Source organism: Benincasa hispida, chromosome 5 (genome assembly GCF_009727055.1).
Source record: "Benincasa hispida cultivar B227 chromosome 5, ASM972705v1, whole genome shotgun sequence".
NCBI lineage: Eukaryota > Viridiplantae > Streptophyta > Magnoliopsida > Cucurbitales > Cucurbitaceae > Benincasa > Benincasa hispida.
The window spans coordinates 15,336,163-15,363,410 of record NC_052353.1 but is presented as its reverse complement, the minus strand read 5'-3'; the positions used below and the strand labels follow the sequence as shown (position 1 = coordinate 15,363,410).

General features: G+C 30.1%; 1 protein-coding gene and 1 long non-coding RNA gene across 2 annotated transcripts; both read right to left on the bottom strand.

Annotated features, from left to right (window-relative positions):
• Window positions 1-1,359: 1,359 nt before the first annotated feature.
• On the bottom strand, window positions 1,360-6,938 carry LOC120078465. Its single transcript, XR_005482018.1, has 3 exons — window positions 6,429-6,938; window positions 1,768-1,852; window positions 1,360-1,664 (listed from the first exon to the last, which is right to left on the bottom strand). It is a non-coding gene; the product is annotated as an uncharacterized LOC120078465 (long non-coding RNA).
• Window positions 6,939-8,251: 1,313 nt separating this feature from the next.
• LOC120078222 (expansin-like B1) lies at window positions 8,252-12,013 on the bottom strand. Its single transcript, XM_039032444.1, has 4 exons — window positions 11,768-12,013; window positions 10,787-10,893; window positions 9,595-9,909; window positions 8,252-8,779 (listed from the first exon to the last, which is right to left on the bottom strand). The coding sequence occupies exons 1-4, from the start codon at window positions 11,901-11,903 to the stop codon at window positions 8,579-8,581; spliced, it is 759 nt and encodes a 252-aa protein (XP_038888372.1). The 5' UTR covers window positions 11,904-12,013; the 3' UTR covers window positions 8,252-8,578.
• Window positions 12,014-27,248: the final 15,235 nt, after the last annotated feature.

Here is a 27,248-nt window from a genome sequence, read left to right as displayed (position 1 = left end):
TGTCATGCTTCATGAAATTTCATTTCATTACTAAAATATAACATTTATATAATAAAGTAATGAAACCTGCAATAGCATATTTATTGAACTATATATTATAACACTTATAATATAAATTATGCATGAATATGCTATTAATGCATGCATGCATATATTATAACATTAATACTACATGATGCATGAGCATGCTATATAATTTAAATCATGCATATACATATATTATAACAATTATAATATAAAATGATACATGAAACTAAATGCATAACCTATGGTGGAATTTTATATTATATGACATACTATATGACATATATATATAATTAAAACATACATCATATGTATAATTAATAAACAAAATTATTGGACTGGGATTGGACGCTAAACAATTAATTAAATTAATGTAACACTTATATTAATTTAATTAACCAATCTACTAACTATTACAAGCATTGAATCAATCGATTAAACAACAAGCGAACTGGGCCTTGAACCGCTCGAATTGGACCAACAGCTATCGAACCGAACCCGAATCTGTCGAATTGATTGAACTGCAATCGAACCAAGTGAGCCACGAATCGAACCAAACTAGAACTGATTGGTTCTTTTTGCATCGCAGCGTTGCAATGTTATGGAAAGAACACAACACTGTGTAGTTGAGTGAATTCCATATTGTGTAGCTGAGTTCCCTTACCCTTGCTTTGGGATCAGCCCTTAAGGGAGCAATCTATCTACTTACCTCTGCTTCGGGGAACCCATCTTGTGTAGCTGAGTTCCCAGCTCTCAAATCAGACGAATCCCCAAAGTGGTAGGTTTGAGTGGGCGACCTGGCCACTTGTACCCATACAAATCAAAGGACCACCATCAAAGGTAGAAGTTCCTAACTCACTCAGGATTGATGTCATGTTACCTATGGTCATCCTAGTGAAGTGAAGTTTCTATCATGAACGACGTTATATAACGAGACGTTAACACTTCGTGGTCAGGTCTTATACAAACTATTTGTATAGGACACCTTCGCTTGCACGTCCTCACATGAATTATCAGGATTAAACTATCTGTAGCAAGTTACAACATTTGTAATTATTCTACAAAGCGGGCTGTATCCGTAGCATTACCAGGATAAGGTTTCCCTCCTATATCCATATACTATAGATCATTTTGGTTATCACTTAAGACATGATCCACTTGTATGTCTCTACATACATGCTTAAATTACATAATGACAACCAGAGATTTTAGTTTATTGGTTTGTGGTAAAGTAAATAAAACATTAAATGTTCAAAGACAAGTAGTGAAGAGAATATCATATATTATACATCACAAATATTCATACAAAACTGTGTTTACAAATTAAAGGACACGAGAGTTTAGGGCATCATTCCCAACAAGATTAATACAATAAAAGCATAAAAATTACCTATAAACGAGTCTTTATAGTGGTAATACATCACTAGGTACATCCTTCCACTTAGAACAACGCAATGAAATTGTGTCTCGGGTCGTGGTCCCAATGGCATTGCTAAACTTTGTAGCAAAGACGCTTACTGGTTTTCCAACATCCTCAGAAATGGTAATTGGGATCTGCCCATGTCGATGTACATATACATCCAAATTAATGTTTTGACTGTGCCCTCACCCACGTTTTCGTTTTGTTATAGAATTGGATCCTGTAACAAGATCAAATACACTACTTCAATTAGAGGTTACAATAATATTTAGACATTCAACCTAAGACATACTACTATCACCTGATGCGATGGTCGTTCCTACCTCTATCGAGGGATTTGTAGTCAAAGTGTTAGCTTCCCTCATTAGTTCATTTGCTAGACGATCTTGATGTTACCCTACCATAATTCTACAACCACACTTGAAATAATGAATTATTATGAATTACTCGTAGCCAAAACATGAATAACATCAAACATACTTGTACAACTATACAAAACATGAATAACATCAAACATACTTAAACGTACATAACACCTGAAATTTCAAATTACACGTAGTCAACAGAATTTAGATATTGAAATTATGAATTACACTAGTGTTGTTATACAGTTATTCACTATCTCGATCATCAGAATCTAGATATTGATTTGAACTAGAACTCTTCTCAATGGACGCTTCTACATCTTCAGGTTCATTATTTATAAAACCGTCATCGTCTGAATATGGTACACTATGATTCAATTGTTGTGGATTAACTTGAGGTTCTACAGTAGTAGGATTAATAACATCTCGACATAATATGTCATCCTGGATAGATTCATCGACCTCAATCCTTCCAACTACTTCCAACAACTTTAATTCATCATTTTCACCTCCATCTGCTTCTGGAACGTCCCATATGTATTTATTTTGGACAATTTGCACAACTTTCCAACTATTGCCCAGTTTATTGTTGTTGATGTAAAAAACTTGTTTGGCTTTAGTTGCAAAGATGAAAGGTGCATCTGTATACCAATAATGAGATGTATTTATTGACATGAACCCTAAATCCTGTCGTACTTTACTTTTCTTAGGGTTTGTGTCAAACCACTTACATTTGAAAAGGATCACACATCTTTCATTGCTATATTTTAAGTCCAATACATCAACTAGTATACCATAATAATTACTTTCAACTCCTTTTGTTTCTCCAGGCACCATGATGCTACTATTTTGAGTTGATCTTTTATTGTCACGATCAATATAGTGAAAACGAACTCCATTAACAATGCAACCATTGTAGGAGCGAACTTGATTAGAAGGACCAAGTGATATTGAATAAAGATCATCAGATGCTTCTCCTATTTGATGCAGTGAGTAAACCTACTAATACTTAATGGATTATTGGAACTCAATATTTTTTTTAAACTCATTATTGATGTTCAAATATCTAAGTGAAGAAGTATACTTACATGATCTTTGAACCAAGGAATTGTGATTGATGCCTTTGAGATAATTCTGAGGTTGTGTCTGATTGAGTATGAATTAGTCCCAAAGGTTCCCTAGTCATAAATTTAACATTAGATATAATATTGACTTTGAAAACTAAGGATATTAACTAAACATATAGGATCTGAAACATACCTATGATAAGACGTTATCTCAAAGCTGTTGTTCAATATTTATCAATGTGCCATTCTTTTCTCATTTTCAGTTAGCGTCTTCACAATTGACCCCCTTAATGGCCGTACATTTTGCCTAAACACATAAAAATCTCCACAACTTGAGCCATGGAGAATTGAATCATCATTACATGGGTCCTTATTGAATCTAGTTTCATTCCAGATAGATACATGGAACAAAAAGTCAAAGATTCTTTCATGATAAATCCCTCTGCTATTGAACCCTCGGGATGGGCTTGTTTCTTACGTATTGTTTCAAGGTTCGCAAGCTTCTCTCAATAGGGTACATCCAACTATACGTAACTGGACCAACGACCTTTGCTTCGTAAGGCAAGTGAACAACAAGATGAACCATTACATCAAAAAAAGCTGGCAGAATTTTTTTTTTTCAAACATACATAATATGAGTACAATATCTGATTGCAATCGGTCCAAGTCTATGACACATATTACTTTCGCACATAAATCACGAAAAAAATTACATAACTCCATAATAGGTGTATACACATCCATTCGTAATTATGCTTGAACACCAATAGAAATAAGTCACTGGAGTAGAATATGAGAGTCGTGCGTCTTTAATCCCCATAATTTTCCATCATTCACACTAACACATCGTGATATATTTGAGGCAAATCCATCAAGAAACTTAACTGATTTCAAGAACTTACAAAAAGCTATCTTCTCACTTGCAGTAAAAGTATATGCTGCACGTGGTTTTACAAATTTAGATCCTTCTTTTTATAAGTTTAAGTCCTTTTGTATATTTAAATCTTCAAGGTCCAAATGGACATTTGTCGTGTCTTTCGTTTTTCCTTCAATATTCACCAAAGTCCCAAGCAAGCTATCGCATATATTTTTTTTCAATATGCATCACATTTAACTTATGTCGTAACATTAGTTTAGACCAGTATGGGAGCTCAAAAAATATACTTTTTTTTGTCCAATTAATAGTCCTTTTTCTTTTCTTATCTCGTTTGGATGGATACTTACTTAGTACTGGAAAGTTTAGTGCATTGACTTGTTCTAGGATCTCATCTCCATTCATTACAATGGGTGGAAGTCTACGCTCCAATTTACCATCATGTTGCTTACTCTTACGCCAATTGTGGTTATCTGGAAGATAATGTTGATGACCCATGAAAGAGATTTTTCCTCTTATATTAAACGGCGATCTATCTTGTTTACAAATGGGACATGCTTGATAACCTTTGGTACTCCATCCTGACAAGTCCCCATATGCAGGAAAGTCATTAATGGTCCACAACAAACATGCACGTAACTAAAAGTACCCCCCACGCATGCAATCGTAAGTGCGCACACCATTGTTCCATAACTCTTTCAACTCTTCAATTAGTGGTTGTAAATTGACGTCAATTTCTTTTCTAGGAGACTTTTGTCTTGGTATAAGTAAAGACATGAAAAAATTAAATTCCTTCATGCACTTCCATGGTGGCAAATTGTAAGGAACAAGCATCACGAGCCACATACTATATGTAGTACTCATATTCCCAAATGGATTAAATCCATCGGAAGCTAAGGCTAACAGAACATTCCTTGGGTCTGAAGCAAATTCAGGAAACTCTCTATTAAAATGTTTCCACCTTTCAGCATTAGCTAGATGTCGCAACACACCATTGGTTTCAACTTGTTTATCCTTATGCCATCGCATCTCAGAAGCAATATGTTTTGATGAAAACAATTGCTTCAACCTCGGTATTAATGGACAATGACGTAAAATTTTGTTAGGGATATTCTTATTCTTGCCATCTTTTATTTTATATTGAGACTCACCACACACTGGACAACTTTGACAATAGAATATCTTTTCCAAAATAAAACGTAGTTGTACTTGCAAGCATGAATAGAATCATATCCTAGTCTTAGGTCACATAATTTCCTCTTGGCTTCATAAAAAGAACTAGGTATGCATGCACCAGTTGGAAAGACATCTTTCAACAAATCTAGTAACATATCAAAGGATTTGTTACTCCAATTATTGAGAACCTTAATATGCATCAATCTCACCAAGAAGTTCAATGAGAAAAAATTTGTACAACTAGGGTACAACGTGTTACGTGCTTCATCCGTCAACTCCTTAAAAATGTTTGAAGTATCCCTTAGTTTGATGTTCTTAGGAATTTCATCTCCAAGTCTTCTTCATTTTCATCATATCCCCCTTCTCTCATCGGTCCTTGCAAATCATTTAAAAGATTGAACAACTCATCATCATCATTGTGTGCAGTAGGTTCTTCCCTTGATCCATCATCCACTGAAGGAGCTAAAGGAGTCCTGACTCTTTGAAATTGAGCTAAATTTATCGGTTCTCTATGATAAATCCATTGACTATATGGAGGAGATATTCCATTAGCAAATAAATGTCGTTCTACTCCATTTAATGTTTGAGACATTGAATTTTGACAATTTTTACACGGGCATCTCGTTTTCCTCTCTCCATTTACATGACACTTTGTCACTTCCATGAACTTTGCAACTCCGTCAATGTACTCTCGAGAATCTATCTCTAAGCTTAATCTAATCCTTATTGACCGTCGAACCAAATAAATACAGCATGTCTAAGTTTTGGCTATATGAAGGAGATTTTCCATTATCTCTAAGTTTAGGCTTTTATGATGAGAACAAGAGAGAAATCACTATATTTCTAGTGTTCCTTCCCTTCTTACTTTACAAAAGGGTCGGTCTGCATCAAGCATGTGACGAGAATATTAATAAGGAAAAATGGTCAAATATTTACGATTGTGAACCTTTATTGATAAAAACTAAATAAATGAAGCTAAAGGGTCAAATGTTTTCCATTTTCTAATTCTACTAGAGTTTTTTTTTAAAACAACTCTTTACTAGAGTTTTTTTAAATGATATGATATCAAATTTACATTTACCTATCAACTTATATTTTTCGGATCAATCGATGATTTAACATTAGCAAGTAAAAAGTGTGAAATTTAGTAATTTTCTTTAAACATCCTTAGCAATTTCATAAAACTTAAAGCATATTATATCCATAAAAAGGAAAGATTAAACTTCAATCTTAACAAAAGATTAAACTTCAATCTTAACAAAAGATTAAACTTCAATCTTAACAAATGAATCTCATGTACAAAATTAAAATCAAAATACACAAATAATTCATCCTTCATTATATCCATCCACATATAAACCAAAGATAGAACAACAATTTCATTCATAAACAAATCTATATCATAATTCAAATCTGAAACAAAACCATTTATCAGAATAATAATATATACAAAACCTACGAATAATATTTAATAGAAAAAAGCAAAGAGAAAAAGTACCAACCAGTGCGTGCGGTGGCGAAAGTAGTGTGCGACAATGTGCGTTGGCGTTCGGTATTGGAGAGGTGACCGTTTGTGTAAAAAAAAATGGAGGGAGAAAGGGAAAATAATAGGGAAATGAGGGGAGATTTTAATCAGTGGGGAACTTAAAAGAAGGGAAACGAAATGGGTGGGGAGGGTGAGCGATTGAAAATCGAAGAAATGGATGGGTTGGAGGGGGAGGGGGAGGGGCTGGGAAAAGGAAAGGGAAGGGACAGAGGAGTGGGCTCGGGCTGGGATAAAAGATAGGGAAGGGATGTAAAACTGGGGAGGAAAAAGAAAGGAGACAGAGGGGATCGGGAGGCTGGTGGCTGGGGGGCGGGGGTTTCGATCGGTGGTCGGAGGAGCTGGGGGTGGCCATTGGTTTGTTGGGCTGGCCGGAAAAGAGAAGAAAGCTGGGTTTGGCTGGAAAAGAGAATAAAAAGGGGAAAAAAAGGGTGGAGTGGGGGTTGGCCATAAAAGAGAAGAGAAAGAAGAAGGGGGAAAAGAGAAAGAGAAAGGAAAAAGAAAAAGAAAGAAAAAAGAAAAAGAAAGAAAAAATTGGGGGGAAAATAAAAGTGAGGGGAGGGGAAGAGAATAGAAGGTTTTTAAAGACCCTTTCCTACACATATTTTTGTCGGGAAAAGTTTCAATTTTTGTTGGCATAAATTTTTTAAAAAAATGTGTACATTACTCTATTTTGGCCAGATACATTAAATTTTGGTCAAGATAAATACGCCTATGCCAACAAAAATGAATGCATCGGAAAAAAAAAAATATCGAAACAGGTAAAAATTCTTGTAATGATTGTTCTTCATCTTCGGTGTTCTCTCCACCGATGGTACGACCTCCTTTTCGTATCTGGAACTGTTAACCTGTTCTCGTCGTTGTTTACAGCTATGGAGAGTTTCAGCTTTTGGCATCTATGGATACCTCAACTTTACCAAATCTACATTCATGTAAAATTTCACTCTTTCCATTTCTCAATGGAAGTTGTTTGATTGGGTCATGTTTTGATTAGAAGGAAAACTTGCATTGGTAATTAGAAAACTACACTTGTGAATATCATTTCGTTATCAATTGCTTCCCTTTAAAGTGCTTAGCCAAGGAGTACTTTTAGAAACAACTTTTTATCAAAAACCTTGACCACTTTGTTTAGGGTGGTTCGTCTACTCATTTACTCATTCTTCAAATGTTTACGTTTTTTAAGAAATTTATGCTAGCTTCTAGGAGTCCTTAGTATTGTTTTTCCAACTATGGTGGTCTTCTTGACCTTCTTTAACACTTTTTCTTATACAAGATATTTGTAGCAGTCCTATTAGGCTATGCTATATTTAAAATGATATTACTATATCATTTACATAAATGATGGTAGGTATGTGTGAATAAATTATCTAAAATACAAAGAAATTAAATAAAATTAAAAAAAATATATGTATATATAATTGTATCATAAGTAAAAAAATAACATATTTTTTAAAATTAATAATAATTTCGAGTTGGTTCAAGTTGAATTAGGTTATTATAGGTGAACCCATGAACCAACCTAACCCATGAAATTTTAATTTATTTGAACTCAATCAAACCTAAATGAGTTGATAACCCCACCAAAATCGTAAAAGTTAGGTTGGGTTAATTGCGTTTTTCGAGTCATCGGATTTTTCAAACATCCCTACTAGTAAACTACCTATCATAATTTTCAAAAGTATTTTGAAGTATTTAGAAAATCATTCCAAATAAACTTATAAACAAAAGAGAGGTGAAAGTGGAAAAGAGCTCTAGAAAACTCCCAAAGGAAAGAGAGAGTAATTATTTGATCCATAAACAAAAAAGTTGAAGTTTTATTCATATTTCTTTCCACCACATACCATAATTTCCAAAAGTACACAAATCACATCATTGGGCATTACAACAACCCTAGAAATATATATATATATATATATTCACCACCCAACCATATAAATAGCCACAAAATAACAACTTAAACAAAATTCCCCACATAAAAACCAAAACCAAAATCACCATAACTTATGTATTACATATATATATATATATATATATGCTAAATAATTTGATCTCCTACTCTTCATTTGCATAATAAAACACATAACATAAATATATTATAAGCAAGTCCTATTAATAGAGGTTAATGTCAGTGTCATAAGCAACTCCTGCCTTCCAATAAGTTGGGAGAGCAGTGGTTGCCACCATCCATCTTCCATATCCCATACTTCCACTCACTTGAAATCTCAATTTTATGTCTCCTTTAGGAGGGTTTGCCATGTCCCAAACAGCTCCATGGGATCTCCTCATCCCCTTCCATTCATTGCAATCCTCCTGCCATACACCACAAACCCCTAATTACACCAATAACAACTATGACATCTTAATTATCACATCTAATAACTATATTCTTACTAAGAGTTGTTGCATTATGAAACATGTGTATATTGCAATGATATATCATGAGATGTGTCATTCAAGTAGTTTTGTAGAATGTTGCTAGATCTCTCTCTTAACACAACTTTTGTAGAATGAGCATCAAATAGTAATAATTAATTGATAAATATTTTTTAAAAGAAAAAAAGCCATGTTTCAGCATGAAAAAATCGAGATTTTTCGTATTTTAAAAAGGGATCTTTTCAAAAATAAAAAATATTTTATAGCAAAAAGTTTAAAAAAAATACAAAACACTTTTAGAATTTGTGCTATAAAATGTAAATATTTTTTAAATTTTTATATTGATAAAAATTTCCCTACATTTCGTAGGGAGAAAAACAAAGATTTTTGGTTAAGGATTGTTTTTAAATATAGAAAAATGAATCAAAATATTTACAAAATATAGCAAAATTTTAGAACTATCAATACTAGAAGTCTATTAATGTCTATCAACATCTATCATTGATAGTTCCAAAATTTTGTTATATCTTGTAAATATTTTCAATAATTCTACTATTTGACAATAATTAATTCCCAAATATTTTTTTTAAGAAAATGAAAAAAAAAATGCTACGTGTTGATGGGAAAAAACGGAGATTATCGCATTTTGAAGAATGAATGACAATTTTATGAAATCTTACATGAATTAATCTTCTTGTTAGCCTAATTAATCTTGGTAATGAAGATGATTAGAAAGGGATGAAGGTGCAAACCTGCCACAATTCAACAGCAGTGATATCATTTTTTCCAGCAACATAAATGATAACAATGGCCAAATAATCAGGGTATCTACTATGTTCATGAACCTTAAATTTGAGTGTATTGTAATTAGGGTATTGGCAAGAAACCCTTCTGAATTCAACATCAACAACACCATATGAGAACAATTCTAAGGCTGTGTTTGGATGAGCCAATTTTGCATAGGCTCTTGGGCTTAATATAAAGTCAGTGTAATCCCCTTCACCATGGTCTGTCACCACTACAAATGCTCCACTTCCACTGCAATATTTTGGATTGGTGCACCTAACCTGATTCATTCATTCATTAATATTATTATTATTATATATTACCAACTTTAATCCTATTTTAATGCTTAATTAGCAAGTGGATTATTTCAAATACTACAACTTTTCTTTTACATTCTCCAAAAACTTTGCCTCTCTCTCTTTTATCTTAAATATAGGTTTAAATATACAACTTTAGTTTGTATGTACTGCTTTATTTTAGTTATTCAAATGTTCTTTTTGACTTTGGATTTTGTAGTTGCAAAAGTTTCGTTTTTGACCTTGTAGTTTCAACTTTGGTTCAATTTGGTCTCTTAAAAATGAAATATATATTAAGACGTAGGGACTGATCGAATTAGTCATTTTTTAAAATATGACTAAAATGAACCTTTTTAAAATACAGAGATAAAAATGAACAAAAAAAAATTATATATGTGAATCAAAATAAGTATTTTAAAACTATGTTAACTAAAATGAAATAAAGTGATTAAATCAGTATTTAAACCTTAATATTTTCAAAATGAATTAATTGTCATGTATTGCATAAAAAGACCAGTTTTTCTCAAGTGGGATTAATCATTTTTGTTTCTAGTTTAAGGTTTTTTTTTTTTTTTTTTCATTTTTTTGGTAATAAATTTCAATATAATATCTTTTGATCTAATTTCAACTTTTTTTTTAAACTACTACTATTTTACTGAGCCAAAATTAAAGGGGACAAAAAAAAATCAGAACTAATATTTTGGATGTAAATCTTAAATGATGAGTTAACTTTACAAATCAATATTGCAATGAAGCTTTATAAATAGTTTATAAAAACTTATTCATTGGTTAATATATATATATATATTATGAATATATGATATTTTATATATGTTAAGAGATAATTTATAAATGAAAATACCTGGTAGCATGCACCACAACCAGAACCATTTCTATAGAGATAGGAAACTGCAGCAACACTGCCATCATTCACAGTCCTTCCAAATTCACCAAATCCACAAGCCCCAGCTGAAAATTATAGAGCATCAGAATGTAATTTACTACCTTAATCTTTAGAGAAATTGCATAAAGAGACATCAAGTTCTAGTGAATTAATTTAAAGAATTGTTTGATGCTTTAGCAATTTCTCTATAAAGACTTTTTAATAAAACACTACTAGAGAGCTTTTAAATTACTTTTAAATCATTTTAAAAATTTAAAAATATCACTACCATAATTGGGTAAATCTTGAAAAAGGCTAATTTTAACATTATTGAGAAACCTTTTTCTCAAAGTCATCATAAACTTATCTTTTAAGTAAGTCTTGGTTGATAACCATTTTTTTTTTTAAAATATAAGATTATAAGTACTATATGTTTGCTTCCTATTCTTAAAAATGTTTTCAAAATTCAATCCAATAATTTGAGAACTTAAAAACAGAAGAGTAGTTTTTAAAAATAACCGTTTTTAGATATAGGAAAATGAGCCAACATATTTACAGATATAATAAAATTTTACTGTCTACCAGTGATAGAAAGTGATAGACATCTATCAATATTAGTGATAGATACTGATAGATATCTATTAGTATTTATTACTAATAGACTAATGACATTTTGTTATATATGAAAATATTTTCAACAGTTTTGCTATTAAAGTCATTACTCTTTCACGAACTTTATATTTGTAATCAAATAGGACCTCAAATGTTACACTTTTAGTTAGGAAATAGTAACGAAAGTAATAGTAGGGCTATTTACGAGAAGTTTATCAAATCATAAATCATAGAGATTGAATTCTCACTTTTAAAACTAAATTCTAAGTTTTTTAGAATTATAGGGACTATACTTGTAATTTAACCTAACATAAAGGAAGGAAGATGAAATAATTGAAATGTGCATACATGGTGTTCCATAGCAATCAGGGCTGCCATAATAAGTGGCTCTAGAGTAAACAAAATTGTCTTGAGAGTAGCACAGAGCAGGCAAGAGCACAATCAATAGGCAGCCAAAAAAGGCACATTTAATTGAGGGCTCCATTTTTGGCTCCAGAAGCAAAACTGAAAATTCTCAAAGAATAATGTTTTAGAGAGAGTTGGAATTGAGATGAAAAGGGAAACATAAGAAATGATGAGATTGTTGGGAAGATTTGGATTGAGAGACCCTTTATTTATAGGTGTGGGATTTTGGGTGTCAATTACTTAATGGGATTTAAGCCAACTTTTTGTTCTTTCAAGAAAAGGGATGGAATTTGCTGAGTCTAATGGCTACAATTTTTAATTTCTTTTGCCCTTTTTCATTTAGCCTTGGCTGCATACACTCAAGGGTTGGGAGAATCCCATTATCAAAACCCAAATCAAAATGTTTAAAAACACACACAAAAAATATTTTTGTGTGGGTTAAAGTGATATAATATTAAATTTACAGATTATATCTTTTAGGTCAATCGGTGATTTTATGGATGGTCGAAAAAGGATTTGATCAAGCTTTCGAATCCATTGATAATTTAAGTGTGTGTTTTAGTTCAATCTTTTGTGTTTAAAGACTATATCTTACCATAGATATAGTTTGTTTTTTGCGTCAATAGGTGGTCTATTGACTCCATTTGATTTTTTTTTTTTTTAAATTAAGTCTATAGACACTACGTTTACGTTCAAATTTCTTTATTTATTATCCACTTTTTATCAATATTTTAAAAAACCAAGCCGTAATTTGAAAACTAAAAAGAATTAGCTTTTAAAAATTTGTGTTTTGTTTTTCGAATTTTGTTAAGAACTTAATCATTATACTTCAGAGATGCAAATCACGGTAAGAAATGAGGAGGAAATAAGCTAAACTTTCAAAAACTAAAAACAAAAAATGAAATGGTTATAAAATGGGACCTAAATAATTATTATATGATGTATTAGTTTTTTACTTTTTGTTTTTAGTTTTCGAAAACTAATAAGCTTATAAATGCTACACCCACTTATGGATTTGTTTATTTTGTTATCTATGGGATTAGCTCCAATACAATTGCAAAATTTAAAAGTTAAAAGAGTAACTTTTTTCTTAAAAGAAAAACCCAATTTTTTGTTCGAATTTTACTTGATATTTAAATATATTTTTTTCAAGAGAAGTGAAAACTAGTAATAAATTCCATATAAAAAATTATATAATTATATAAGAAGTATGTGTTTCTGTTTAATTTTTAAAATAAGTTATTTTAAAAAAAATTGAAGTTTTTTATAACCATTTAGAGTAGCTTTCGAAATACTTTCAAAGTATATTTTAAACCATTTTTTAAAAAAATTAAAATAATAATTAACTTTTTTTATAATACTTTCTTCTCTAATCATTTCGGATTTTTATCAAAAAAAAAAAAAAAATTAAATAGTAATAATTTTCTTTTAAATAAATTTGTTTTATTTAATCACCTAAAAATGTCCAAAATCAGTCAAACTTAATTAAAAAAAATTCATTAATTTTGATGGATGTAAAATAAATATGATGAAGGATGTAAATTTCTATCCACTAACTAGCTTCGTGGCGGCTAAGTTTACTTTGATCTCAAATGAATATTTGAATTTCCAAATTTGTCTTAAATAATCATTTCAATCAAAATCAAAATCTCTCTTTGGATTTTTTTTTAAGTATTAAAATTAAAGTATGAGATGGGAAAATCGAACTTTTGACTTCGAAATCGATGATACGAGCACTATGCTGATTGAGCTACGCTCATATGTCTCTATGAAAATTCGAATTTTTTTTTTTTTTCTTTTTTAAGGAAGAGAAAGTGCTTATTTGGAAGATAAATAAGCCAAAGTTTGCACACATCTGTCCTTGGCTGATGCACAATCCCACTATTGGCCAATTGTAACCTAAAGCACAAAAAAGTTGGACTTGTGTTTGAAAAAGTTGGGGAGATTCAATCTTTCTTATATATATATATATATAAAAGAAGATTTTTATGAGATAGAGATTCAAACCTATGATTCGAAAATATAGATGTCTAATGTAACTTCAATAATTCAATAGTTGTTGACATGTATTTATTTCATTAAGATTAAATGTTTAAATTCTCATATACCTACTTTTATTGTATTAAAAAGAAAGAGAGAAATGTTGATATTAAACATAAATGCTCTATTTGATAACTATGTTTTTTTTTTTTTTTTTTTTTTTTTTTTTTTTTTTTTCTGTTTTTGGAAATTATAAGCTTATAAATTCTAATTCTACTTATAAGTTGATTTGTTTTATTATAGAAAATTATTTTAAATAAAAAAATTATTTAAAATATTTACACATAATAGTAAAATACAGCGATTAACAGTGATAGACTACTATGTCTAGTTATATCAGGATAGATACGGATAGTAGTCTATCGCGATCTATTATAGATAAATGTGATATTTTACTATCATTTGTAAATATTTTTGTTCATTTTCTTCTATTTGAAACGAGTCATTTTCTAATCTACTTTTGTAAAAAGGTTTTTAAAATCAAAAGCAAGCGGTAAAAACTAAAAAGGTAATTTATACAAATTTTATTTTTTAAAATTTCATTAAGAATTCAATTTTTTATTTGACAATATGCAAAAGATGGCAAAGAAGTAGCAGACAAAGTAGCATAAATTTCAAAAATAAAATCTCATTTGATAACTATTATTTAGTTTTTGAAAATTAAGCTTATAAACACTGCTTTCACTTATAAGCTTGTTCGTTCTGTTATTCACTTTCCACCAATCTTTTTAAAAAGTAAACAATGTTTTGAAAACTAAAATAAATAATATTTTTTTTTAGAATTTGGATAAGAATTAAGTTTCTTTTAACAAATGTGAAAAATCACCTAGAATAGAAATTGGAAGAAAAACAAGTATTAATTTCAACAACTAAAAGCAAAGAACAAAAGAAAAATAAAAAAGATGATGATATAAGTTTTCAAGGATGAAAAAATGGCCAATATAGATATTAATAATAAAAAAAAAAGTTGTACCAACTATTTTTTGCAAGATACACTTGTGGAGTCAAAATCAAAGACTACTACACTTGAAGGCCATTTCCAAAAGAACCAAATGGATTAACACACACCCACCAAAGAGCCATCCTATGTGTTTGGTTGTAATGCACTAACCTTTTTTATTCAAATAATCAAATTAATTAAGCAATAATTAAGCTCAAGTTTTGTGTGTGTTATATATATCCTTTGGACTATAGTCTATTATTCTAAAAAAAAAAAAAAAAAAATCAATTCACAATGAACAATAGTTATTGAAACATGGGTAATTTTGATTTTTTTTTTCAATCTTTTATTAGATTGAAAGTAATTATAAAACAAGATACATATAACTAGTATTGTTTTTTCGATAAGCTAAAATTTTAACTCGTAAATATTTCGGAGTTGGTTGTTGAAAGATAAAATACAATTTGATTAGTTCCATGGTCAAATTCTTTAATGGAGTCTTTCATAAGTGAATTAGAGGTAGTTATTTCCAATACCAACCCACTAGGTCATGGGAAAAAAAACAAGAATTCTTAGTTGCAAATTTCTCCCGCTTTTCTCTACGTCTTATTATGATGTCGCGATGTTCGTCACTAACTGACATGTATTCATTTCTTCAAAGTTAGAGATTCAAATCATTCCTACTCCATTTACTATAAGAAATAATATGCTACTAAACGTGTTCAATTAATTTTCTTTTAATTCATATCACTTTCCAACCAACTTAATTCCACTTTATTATGAGAGCTTTCACTTAAGTCACTTCACTAAATTAAGGGCAAACTCCCCATCTTTTTGCCCCCACTAGCTTTGTTGTTTAAGGTATAAAGGCACTACCTTCTACACTATATAGCAATTCAATAAGATTTTAAATATAAAAGCTCCTTCTTTAATACAATTTTTGGTTATATATAGGGTATATCTTCCATACATAAGTTATATACATTTTTTTTTCATTTTTTAATTGGGAAATTTCTTATTTTTACAATTATGAAAATAGTTGAATAATATACTACCATATTAAAAGAGATAATTTACACATAAAAGAAACTTCAATTTAGATTCTATTATAAATGGTGTTAGGTGAATTTTTGATCCTGCCATCCTCAAAGTGACTCTTCAACCCACTAAGCAAAAATATGATAAACTTTGAATTAAAAAAAAAAAAAGAAGAAGAAGAAGAAGAAGAAGAAGAAGAAGAAGAAGATTTAATCATCACATTTGCTTATGTGTGTATATATTATTATATAACAATATTACACAGAAAAAATAGTTTATAAGCTTTTCATTAGAGGGTCTTTTTCTTTTCTTCAAGATTCATCATCATGCGATCTTGATGGCTGCGCTGATGGAAAATTTGTGGAAAAAAAATCAAAACAAAAAACTTTGGGCTTGAGGGAAAATCTTGAACTTTGACCTATTTTTCTTCCACAAGAATGGAAACCAAAAGGAAAATTGCTCTTGGTTTCAAATATAAGCTTGTATAGTTTTTTTTTTTTTTTTTTTTTTTAGAATAGAACCTTTAATCTCGAGATCGATTAATATAAGTTTTATGTCAGTTGAATTATATGGTCAGATTGGTAAGAACTAGTGTAGTTTGTGTGGTTGAAAGTTTTAATATATATAATTTTAATTGAAAAAAGTGATTAAAAAAAAAAAAGAAAGAGAAATACACTTTTCTTTTTGATATTTCGTTTAAGTTAGAATTTGGATCTTTGAGTTTTCAATGTCAATAATTTTACCCATGAAATTTCTTTTGGTAGCATCTTAAGTCTCCCCATTAGGTTTTTTTTTTTTTTTTTTTTTTTTTTTTTTTTTTCTTTCTTTTGGTTAATTACTAATAAAAAGCTAACGTAACACATTTTTATTGAAAGGACATTTTTCTTAAAATTTTAATTATTCACGCTCCAGATGTCGTGGGTCCATTTTCTCATAAATTTCCAACTTAGGTTGCAAATCGAAGGAGGGATTATTCTTCGTTCCAGATCTGGTACAAACAATTTTATATGATAGTCGAACGACTGCTTAAGTAAATCGAGAGCCTATATGATAGTTGCTTTTCGCCTAAACGATCGTCCACCTCGCGTCTAAACGATCGCACACACCCTACACGATCAGATAGCTTCCCTAACGATTGTATAGTGTGCCGAATTTGCTAAACGATCGTATACCATTTTCTAAACAATCGTTCAGTAAAACCTACACAATCGTCTAGTTTCTTTTAAAGATAAGCACCTTGCTATACGATAGCATCTTCTTCCCTCCCACTTGCTTATCGCCTACACGATCTGTTCATTCTCCTTCCTCTACCAAATTCACCAAAGACCACGCTTTGGGTTCTCACTCCGAGAATTCCTGGGGCTCTTTTCTAGTAGTGTCGTCCCCGCAGCGTTTGTGTTCGTGCAGTTGTTTGTGCTACTGTAGTCAATGCTTCTGCTGGGCGTTAGTTGATCAGGTAGAGGTTTCTGTTGCGTTGAGTCCCGAAGTTTGAAGAATGTCTTCAACTGGTATGACAACTCTCTCCCTCGTTTATTTTTGTTCAAAGCATGCCTTTAATTACTGTTTGTTTGCATAACTGTGCATTTGAATGTATAATGTGTATTTCGGTCACAATGAGATCGGAGTGATCTGAACGTGCTCATGGAACTCTTCAGTAAGAGATCCTTCAAAAAGAACCTAGGAGTCACAAATGTGGAAAACACATTGAAAGAAAGTATTATCTCATCCGGGAGATAATGCACAGAGGAGATGTGATCGTCACAAAGATAGCCTTTGAAGACAACCTTGTTGATCCATTCACAAAGGCCCTCTCGGTAAAGTGTTTGAGGACCACCTAGTTGGACTAGAACTCCAAGTAGTGTAATCTAGGGCAAGTGGGAGAATATCTATGGTATTAGAGATGCCCTAGTTTATTGTATTTTTCCTTTATATTTCTCAACATTATATTATATATATTTGATTTCACCGGAGTTTTAGTCCAAGTGGAAGATTGTCAGGAATGTCCTAGAACTCGCAGTTCGTGTTAAATATTCTATTTATCAATAATAATAAATGGTTGATTTTTCATTCTATTATGAAAATCTAATAAACATATCCATGACTATAGTCTGAATACTGTAACTTTATGTAGTGACATAAACAGGATCAAGTTAATAGTATATAGCCTAAATGGTCTAATAAGTATATGGATGGAATTGAGTATCTCATCCTGGTAACACTATTGGATGTGGCCCACTCTATAGTTGTTACAAAGAGTTGTAAAGTGTTACAAACGATGGGATCCACAGATCATTCATGTTGAGACATGTGAGTGGGGGCATCCTATGCAATGAGTTTCCATATAGACTGGACCATGAAAATAGTCACTTTTCTTTATAATGATCGTTTACTGTTAAAACTGACTATTTCATTTATTAAATAACTTAGGTTAACTCGATCTTAATCCTGAGCTAGCTATGAACTTCTGTTTGTTCGGGATTATCCTTTGATCTGCAAACGGTGAGAGTAGTCCAACAACACTACTCAATAAGTCTCCCATTTTGGGATAAGACCAGATGAATAGCTGGGGACATAGCCCTGTAAGATAGAATTCACTCATACCCAATTTAGGGTTAGCAGATAGGTTGTTCTCTTAAGTATTGATTACAGGTCTTAAACAATCGAGGCCCCGCCTTCTCATGATACAGAAAGGACTTGATTTATAAGTGTTATAAATCAAAATTATTCATTAAAGGGTCAGTGAGAACTTAAGGAGCAAGATATATTCACAGGAGTAAAATGGTTATCTTGACCCAACTGTGATTACGACTACCTGTGAAGGATCGACTTACTGATTATGGTTATATAAAGTGGACATAATATATCTACAGTGGAGTTCAACTATAGGCTATAGTGGACTGTCCCATTAGTTAACACATAGAGTTTGATCAGTCTAATGTGTTTAGCTGACTAATCTAGGATCGTTGGAGCCCATGATCTGTAGGTCCGCGAGGTCCCCCTACTCTTGCCTATGAGGGCAGTCCTTTGATTTGCATGGGTGCGAGTGGCAAGATTATCGACTCAAACCTACCACTTTGGGAATTTGTCTGATTAGGGAGCTGAGAACTCAGCTAAACTAGAGGAAATTCACTCCTTCTCCGAAGTAGGGGTAAGTAGATAAATTTCTCCCTTAAGGGCTTGAACAATGTGGTGTCACACCTTCTCTTGGCCCAAGAAGGATTACTCATTAGAGGAATCAGTGGTACTTAAGGAGTTAGATGTAACTTTAGAGGCAAAACGGTAAATTGACCTAACTGTACTTACGAGCGATTTGCTTTGATCATCGTACTATTGATTGGTTATATCCAATGGATATGGAAATATATCTGCAGTGCGAAGAGTACAGCTGTCGGTCTTTAGTGGAGTGCCCGACAGTTAACGGATGGTGGATATTGTGATTAAAGAATTTAGTCAGTTATTCACGTACTGTTGGAGCTTCAAACTACAAGTCTATAAGGTTCCCTTGGTAGCTCAATGCATTCATGTTGAGAATCAGTTTTTGGGTTAGTTTGAAGTGTTCAAATTAATAAGAGGGAATTTGATTATATATGATATAATTAAATTGATTCAATTATATGTGATATAATTGATTTGATGTATTAGATACATTAATTGAAGGAATTAATATAGATATGATTTATATTAAATGTCATAAAGGAGAAAAAAAACTATGTTTTATATATTACATATGATGTGATATTGAAACTATAGGTTATAAATATAATATGATAAATTAGTTATACTTATTTATAATTAAATCAATTATGAGATAATTGAATTTTGGTTTTTTCTCCTAATAACCGACTTAGTGGGAAGTTATAATAAGTTTTTGGTAACTGATGAATAAAATGAAAATGGTTTTCAATTTTTCAAAGATCGAACGCGCATAAAGAAAATGTTATACTATAGCATTGAGAGAGTAAACGATCAAGCATTGAGTTTTCCTATACGATAGCTACTCGCTGCTAAACGATTGAGTACCCAAGTCTAAATGATAGATTTCTATCTTCTCCTACTTACTCGATCATCTACATGACTGTTCAGTTCCTTCTTCCCTCTACCAAATCTAAATAGAGCCCACACCTCCTGGATTCTCACACCGAGAATACCAAGGTAGCCTAGTGGTAGTGTCGAGTTTACATTTGAGGGTCAAGTATCGATTGAACTCGATTATGATCGAGAATTTACTAGCTTCTGTTCTTCACTAGTTTGTTTGCGTTGCATTCGTGGTGTTGGACACTTTGCTGTTTGATCGAGGGAATACGAGAAGAAACATTCTTCAAGGGTATGTTCACTCGATCTGTTGTACTTTCCTTTTGAAGCATGCTGTAATTTAGACTTGATGCAGAACTATTATGTGTTAGATTGTAAATGTTGATGTTCTTTCAGAACGGGATTTGGAATGACCTGCTTCCACTCATTGGTTCTCTATGAATAGAGATCATTCACTTAAAGCACAGGCTTTCGAACTACACCCTAATGACATTATGTGTGAGATGTTGTTAGAGATAGAGTTCAAAACCAAGGGTTACTTTAGTATATTCTGAATCATCTACACTACGTAAAGGTTCAATCGTAAGACATCTTTGCTTATGCATAGTGTTGTATAGATTGAAACTGCTTGATGGAAAATATTTTTCTTATGTTTTTTTTTTAAATTTTGAAGTGGGGGATTGTTGGTGAAAATTGAGTTTTTAGAAGAAAAATGACTTTTTGAAGATCCCACCTTAGTTAAGTTGAGGAATGAACTCTCCTTCTTATACTCCCATGTTGGATCTTGGGTTTGGGCCTCAAGGGGTACTCATGTTTTAGAGGAAGTGAGGAGATAGATAAATCAAGGCGCATACCCACTTATCTCACTTCTTTATTAGTGAACACCCTCTAGAGAGGGTATTTGTGTTTTGATATCTCCTTTTGGGATGTTTAATATTCCTAATTTCTTTACTTCATCTCCATAACATCCTTTAGTTGAAAATCACCTCATATTTAAAACAATACCATATATCTTCTACTCATATTTAAAACACTAGAGCAAATACTTTGTACTGCTAAAATTTTGTTAGGCTTTTAGAAATACAAAATAATACTCTACTAAAAACAATTTAAATCTTCGATATCTTATAACAACTAAAAATATAACTAAAAAGAGCTTAAGGCGAGCCTTCTAAATACACACCTTGTAAATACCATGTATTAAAAATAACTAAAATCTTCATCAATTGAACTACATAAATATCTTGTATGTTTATTTTAGTAGATGTGTCATACGAAATCCAACCTCAAATTCCTTAACTCATCCATTTTTAGATTGAATTTCAATTCGATTCATCCCTCATTTTTGAGTTCACATCTTTGAACCGGTAGCTTTGATCTATGGTTTATTTTGATTTACCCTCCCAATTTCATTCAAAAACTTGCAAAAGTTAGAGAAATTTGGTACTTAAAAAAAAAAAAATCAAGAAAGAAATCGTAAAACTAAAAAAAAAATAAATGAAAGCCGATTTGAATCTGTCTCATGAGTAAAACAAATCTTAAGGAGATAATACCGAATTTAAATGGAGAAAAAAATTTGGGGAGAATTGATGTTTAGATACACCATTTATATAAAAAAGAGATTAATTAAAAAATGAAGAGATTTTAACATTAAATTTAAATAAGGTAACAATTCAAAATTTATATTAAAATTTTAAATAGAAATATATTAGATATAATATTTTATAGTTCAACTACATCATCATCAAAAGTAGTATAAAATTTAGATCACAAATATTAAACTTGTTTTTGAATTTTGTTTAAAGAAATTTGTTTTTGAATTTTTTCAAAACCAACCTTTTATATATTTTCATCATACAGTACAATTTCACTTATTCTGACCCATGATTAGCTATAGTGAAGACTATTTAAGAACTCACCTTATATACAGTGAAGACGGTTTTCAAATCATCTTTATCTACAACGAACTCACAATTATCTATAGTAAACATATAATGTACTTTTTTTTCCCCAAGATAGACACTTGTAAAATTTTAGTTTGGTTTTTGTATGTTGAAGTACGTAGAAATTCACATAATTTTGAATGATTTTTCTATTTTCATTTAAATACTTAATATAGAACTACTAAATGACAAAATAATGTTTTCTTAAATTAAAGTATAAAAATGTAATTAAAAAAATTGAAAAAAAGTTTCAACTTTGAACTTATTTTTAGTTTTATTATAGTCATAGAAAATGTAACATTAAAAAAGGTAATCAAACCCCTTCTTAAAAAATGTAATTACAAACAAAGAATTGAAAAAGTTTCGACTTTTAACTATTTTTTTTTTTGGTAGCTTTAGTATAGTTATAAAAAAATGTTATCAAATTTCTTTCTTATATTAAAATATATACCATGTAATTACAACAAAAATTGAAAAAGGTTTCACATTTTTTTTTTTTTTTTAAATGGAAGTTAGTAAAATAAATCCCACAACAAATACAGGATATTATAAATCAGGTTAAAATAATTTGCACTCTTAACATAGACTATTATAAGTTATAAAGTTTTATAAAAAATTTATTTTAAATATAGAAAAATAAACCAAAATATTTATATGATATAGCAAATTTTAGAACTATCAATGATAGACGTTGATAGACACTGATAGACATTGATAGACTTCTATCAATATATATCAGTGGTATTGATAGACACTAATAAATGTCTATCAGTGTTTATCAACGTCTATCATTGATGAGTCTAAAATTTTGTTTATATCGTGTAAAAATTTTCAATAATTTTACTTTTATAAATCACAACCATAATAAACCTCACACTATAATAAACTCAGCCAAAGTGCTTTTTAGTTTATTTCATATGCTTTAAGGCAGTTGTGTTTTACGTCAAAATAATAAGAAATAACAAAATAGTTAATTGTTAAGGATTATAGATTTCTTTTGTTTGTTTGTTTGGTTTTTTTTGTTTATTTTTTCTTTTTAATTTGTCTGTCGTCTTTATTTGCTTTATTTCTTTCACAAACACATATCTTGATTTACGTACATTTTGTTTCATCGTTTCAAATCGATTAGATATTTTATTTCAATAAAATTATTTCATATAAAAGCTTCAAATTAAGTCTTCAATGTGAAATTTATAGGTCTTCCTCAATTTAATCAAAATGGGAAAAAAAAAATCAATAGAGCATGGAGCTTTAAAAAATATCTAATAAATTTCTCAACTTTCAAATTTACCTCTACAATATTAAAAAGTGTCTAATAAATTCTTAAGTTACTTTTAATTTTATATTTAACCAAATCCTCGAATTTTCACTTTTATAATTTAGTTATTGACCTATTTGATATATATATAAACATCACAAGTTTAATATTTTATTAAATATAAAATATAAAATATAAAATATAAATTTTATATTTCATAAGTTCGTTAAATTAATTTATAAAACGTCAAATATTTAAGAAACTTAACAAGTACAACATTAAAAGTTCCATTCTATTTTTTTTAATATAACAATTATAGTGGTATGGGATTAAACCTCCAACATACATGAACAATCAATATCACTGAGTTAAGCTCACTTTGGTATTCAAACATTCTATTTGACATATTTACAATCAAGATATTTATTAGACACAAACACATAATTAAAATCAACATCTTTTCCTCACATTTTTCCAAATTGAAAACTGTAAAGGTCGTTTATGATAATCATTTATTTTTTAGGTTTTGGTTTCTAAAAATTTAAGCTCACAAACACTATCACGATTTATTTATTTTGGTATCTACTTTTTTAGGAGTATTTTAAAAAATCAAGGCAATTTTCTAATAGTTTTTGAATATTTGGTTCTACTTTTAAAATTTGGCCAAGAATTTAAATGTTTAGTGAGAACAAACAAGAAGTACAGTAAAAATACAAGAAACAGAAAATTAAATGGTTATCAAATGAGGTTAACGTAAGAACGGTAAATGAAAATATCATTGCTATAACTAAACATAAACATGTTATGATATACAACGCACATTGATTAAAATATTACAATAAAATTTTAAAAAATTTAAAACCAAATATAGCCTAAAATTTACTTCAAAGATATTTGTTGGAATGCCTTGAATTTGTTTGTTGACGCTTTGAACAACTAAGTACGAGATCTCGTGTAATTATTTACGATTATGACCCTAGGGTTTAGAGTAGTGCACTATATAAACTTTCTAACTCTAGAGGCGCCATTTGATATAATTTTCTGAAAACATTCTCCCTAATAATACTGTTCTCCCTCTACCCGTGGACGTAGCTAACACACCGTTAGTAAACTATGTATATCTGTGTGTCGATCTTCTTTATCTCTACGTTCTTTTTTTGTGTTCTTTAGTCGTCGATTTCATAAAATTATTATTTAGTATAACCCTTTGATCATATATGCTTGTTCAACAAACATTTAATTCCACCAACACTAAGTTCATGAAAGGAACACAAAAAGAAGTAATGAAATGGGGTTTCTTGAGAACCTTATTAATAAAGTAATTAACCTAAGGTAACATCTAAAAGCAAAGTAAATTGATTACAATTTTTGGTTAAGAGAAAAATGACCAAGTGTAAGTGATTGTCACTATATATATAGAGAGATGAATAAGGGAATTTGACAAAGACATATCAACTTCCAAAAATGGCTCACTCTCTTTACCACTACAAGCAAAATAATTCTATAAAGTATTTTACAAGTGTAGGGTTGATAATTGGCTAGGGTTTCTTTGTATCCTTCTTGTACACTTGTAAAGAAGAAGGATATGTAGTTGGTGGGAGATAGAATAGTGGGAATAAAAATTAAGAACCCAAAAGAATTGCACACCCACCAACCAACAAACAGTTCATTTTTTTTTTTTTGGAGTCCTTCCCTCTCCATATTAATTATTGGCCATTAAAATGAGGATATTGAAATTTCTTTCTTTTCCCTTTATGTAGCATGTATTGCATTGGAAACTACTAGATCACTCTAAACAATGATTAAAAAGAAAAGGTTATATTTGATGGGATACCAAACCCAAATGGGGGAAGAAAATAACTTATAGGTGAAGTAGGATTGGTTGAAAAAAAAAAAAAAAGAAAAAGTTAAGGAAGGTTTAAAATAATTGAAAGCTACTATCTAACTTTATCATTACGATGGCTCAATTATAGAAACTTCAAGCAGTTCTATATTGGATTACCTCATTGGAATTTTCTCAGGAAGTATGTGAGCAAAGTCAAAGTAGCTGAAAGAACCCTTGTTAGTTTATGGAAATCAAATAATCTTCACTCTTAGAAGCAGTTCAAGACAAACATCTTAAGCCTGAGGCATTATAGAAAAGATGACAAAACTAGATTTTTTTCAAAGGTAGTAGATTACTAAAAGAATGCAGAACCTCAAGGTTTAAGGTCAAAGCACATGTAGAACACTATCAAACTACCCAGAAAACATACACAAGTAAAAAAAAATCAAACTCAAAAGAATAAAACACATACAAATTAAAGGAAAAAGATTCCAAAGAGAAAAGAACCCTCTCAATTCTCTCAATAGAAGCTCCAAGCCAATTATAACAACAAAGAAAATTTGATAACCCTAAAACTATTTGAATATATTACACTAGTATCTCTTAAAAGATATTGACAATTTAAAAACCAATACATCAAAAGGTTCTAAAACTAAATGGCTTTTTACTGATAAAAACTTTATTGTTTCTCTATCTGTATATTTATGATCCTTTTAATTCTTAATTGATATGAATTTACGTTTACATCTCTTACAAATGCTCAAGTAACTAAAATTAACCATAAATCAATATGTAGTTGATGAAAGACAGGAAAATAAAAAGGACATCAAAGAGGCTATATGTAGAAAGGGAAGAAGTATGATAAATGTGTCAATAGGTCGGCGAGGAAAACTATAAAAAGGGAGACAACCTTCCATAATCAACTCGAACACAACTTTATTGGTTAAAATATTATATGACTTCAATTACATAATATTAAAAGTTTAGATAACTATATCGTTGAACTAAAAAAAATAATTACCTAAAAACAAGATAATTTTTTTCTATTCAAATACCTATGAAGAATGACTAGTAGCTGTTCATTGCAAATAATTTTTTTTTTATCTAGAGTTCAAGTTTGCCCTACTAATTATTCTCACTTTACTCTAAAGACAAGAAATCCATGTGTTATTTTGTTCCAAATTTCAAAATCATAAGATACTTTTTTTTTTTTTTTTTTTTTTTTTGCAAATTTAATGAAATTAATCCAATAATCATATTATTTGGTGTACATCAAAATTGAATTAGAAAGGCAAATTGCATTTGACTTACTTTCATAAAAGGTCAACTAATTATTAAATTGCAAGGGTCAAGCAACATATTATTAGTAATAGTGTGTCTAATAAAAACTCGATTACAATTTATATTTATCGAGTAATATGATAAGTCGGATTTCATCAAATCTCAATAGAAGAAAATATAATATCATAGAACTTATTTTTATCTATTAATCTTTGAGTACAGCTCAATTAGTTTAAGTATATTGTCCTCGACTATGAAATATACATTCAAAACTTATTTATCTAACTTTCACTTGTTAAGACTATACATTAATTGGGTTGAATAAAAGGGATGTCATAAATAAAATGGATAAAAGTATAGGAGCTAAAATGCTATAACCACCCTTCGAAGTTAGATACTAAAACTATATTTTAATAAAATATAATCAAAATGAAGATCTTTAATACACTTAAATAATTTAAAGAGAATGAAAATTTGAATAACAAGAAGATATTTTGCATTAAATAACAAGGACTTTGGGTTCAACATATTAAATGCAAAAGCAACCAAGTGAGATGATGGAAAAAGCAATATCAATATTGAAAAGTGAGGTCTCATAGGCCTTTTCCAAGTGTCTTTCTCTCAAAATATTTTTGGGATTGAATTATTATATAGAAGAAAAAGTGGGACTTAAAGGCATGGTGGCTAATAAAAAAGATGAAATTAATGAGATATGGTATGTGGGAATGGTGTATCCATGAAAACAACCACCAATAATTACTTTGAGAAATCTAGAAGCTCAAAGAGATTCTATTCATGTTTATAGAATTATGATTAAGAGTTTTGCTTTTAAATTTTTATGCTTGAAGTTTTGTAGGTTTATCGATCTTTATTTTGAGCTTTCAATATCATCAAATTGAACTCTAAATTAGAAGTGTGTAACTAAGCATAATAATAATAATAAATCAATAATTTAAATTAAAATCGTGTACAAATTTGTACGAGTAAATCTCAAAACTAATAAATATTAGTAATAGTCTATTAAAAAGTTCGTTGGGTTAATGTAAGGATTTTCTCTTGCGACTGAT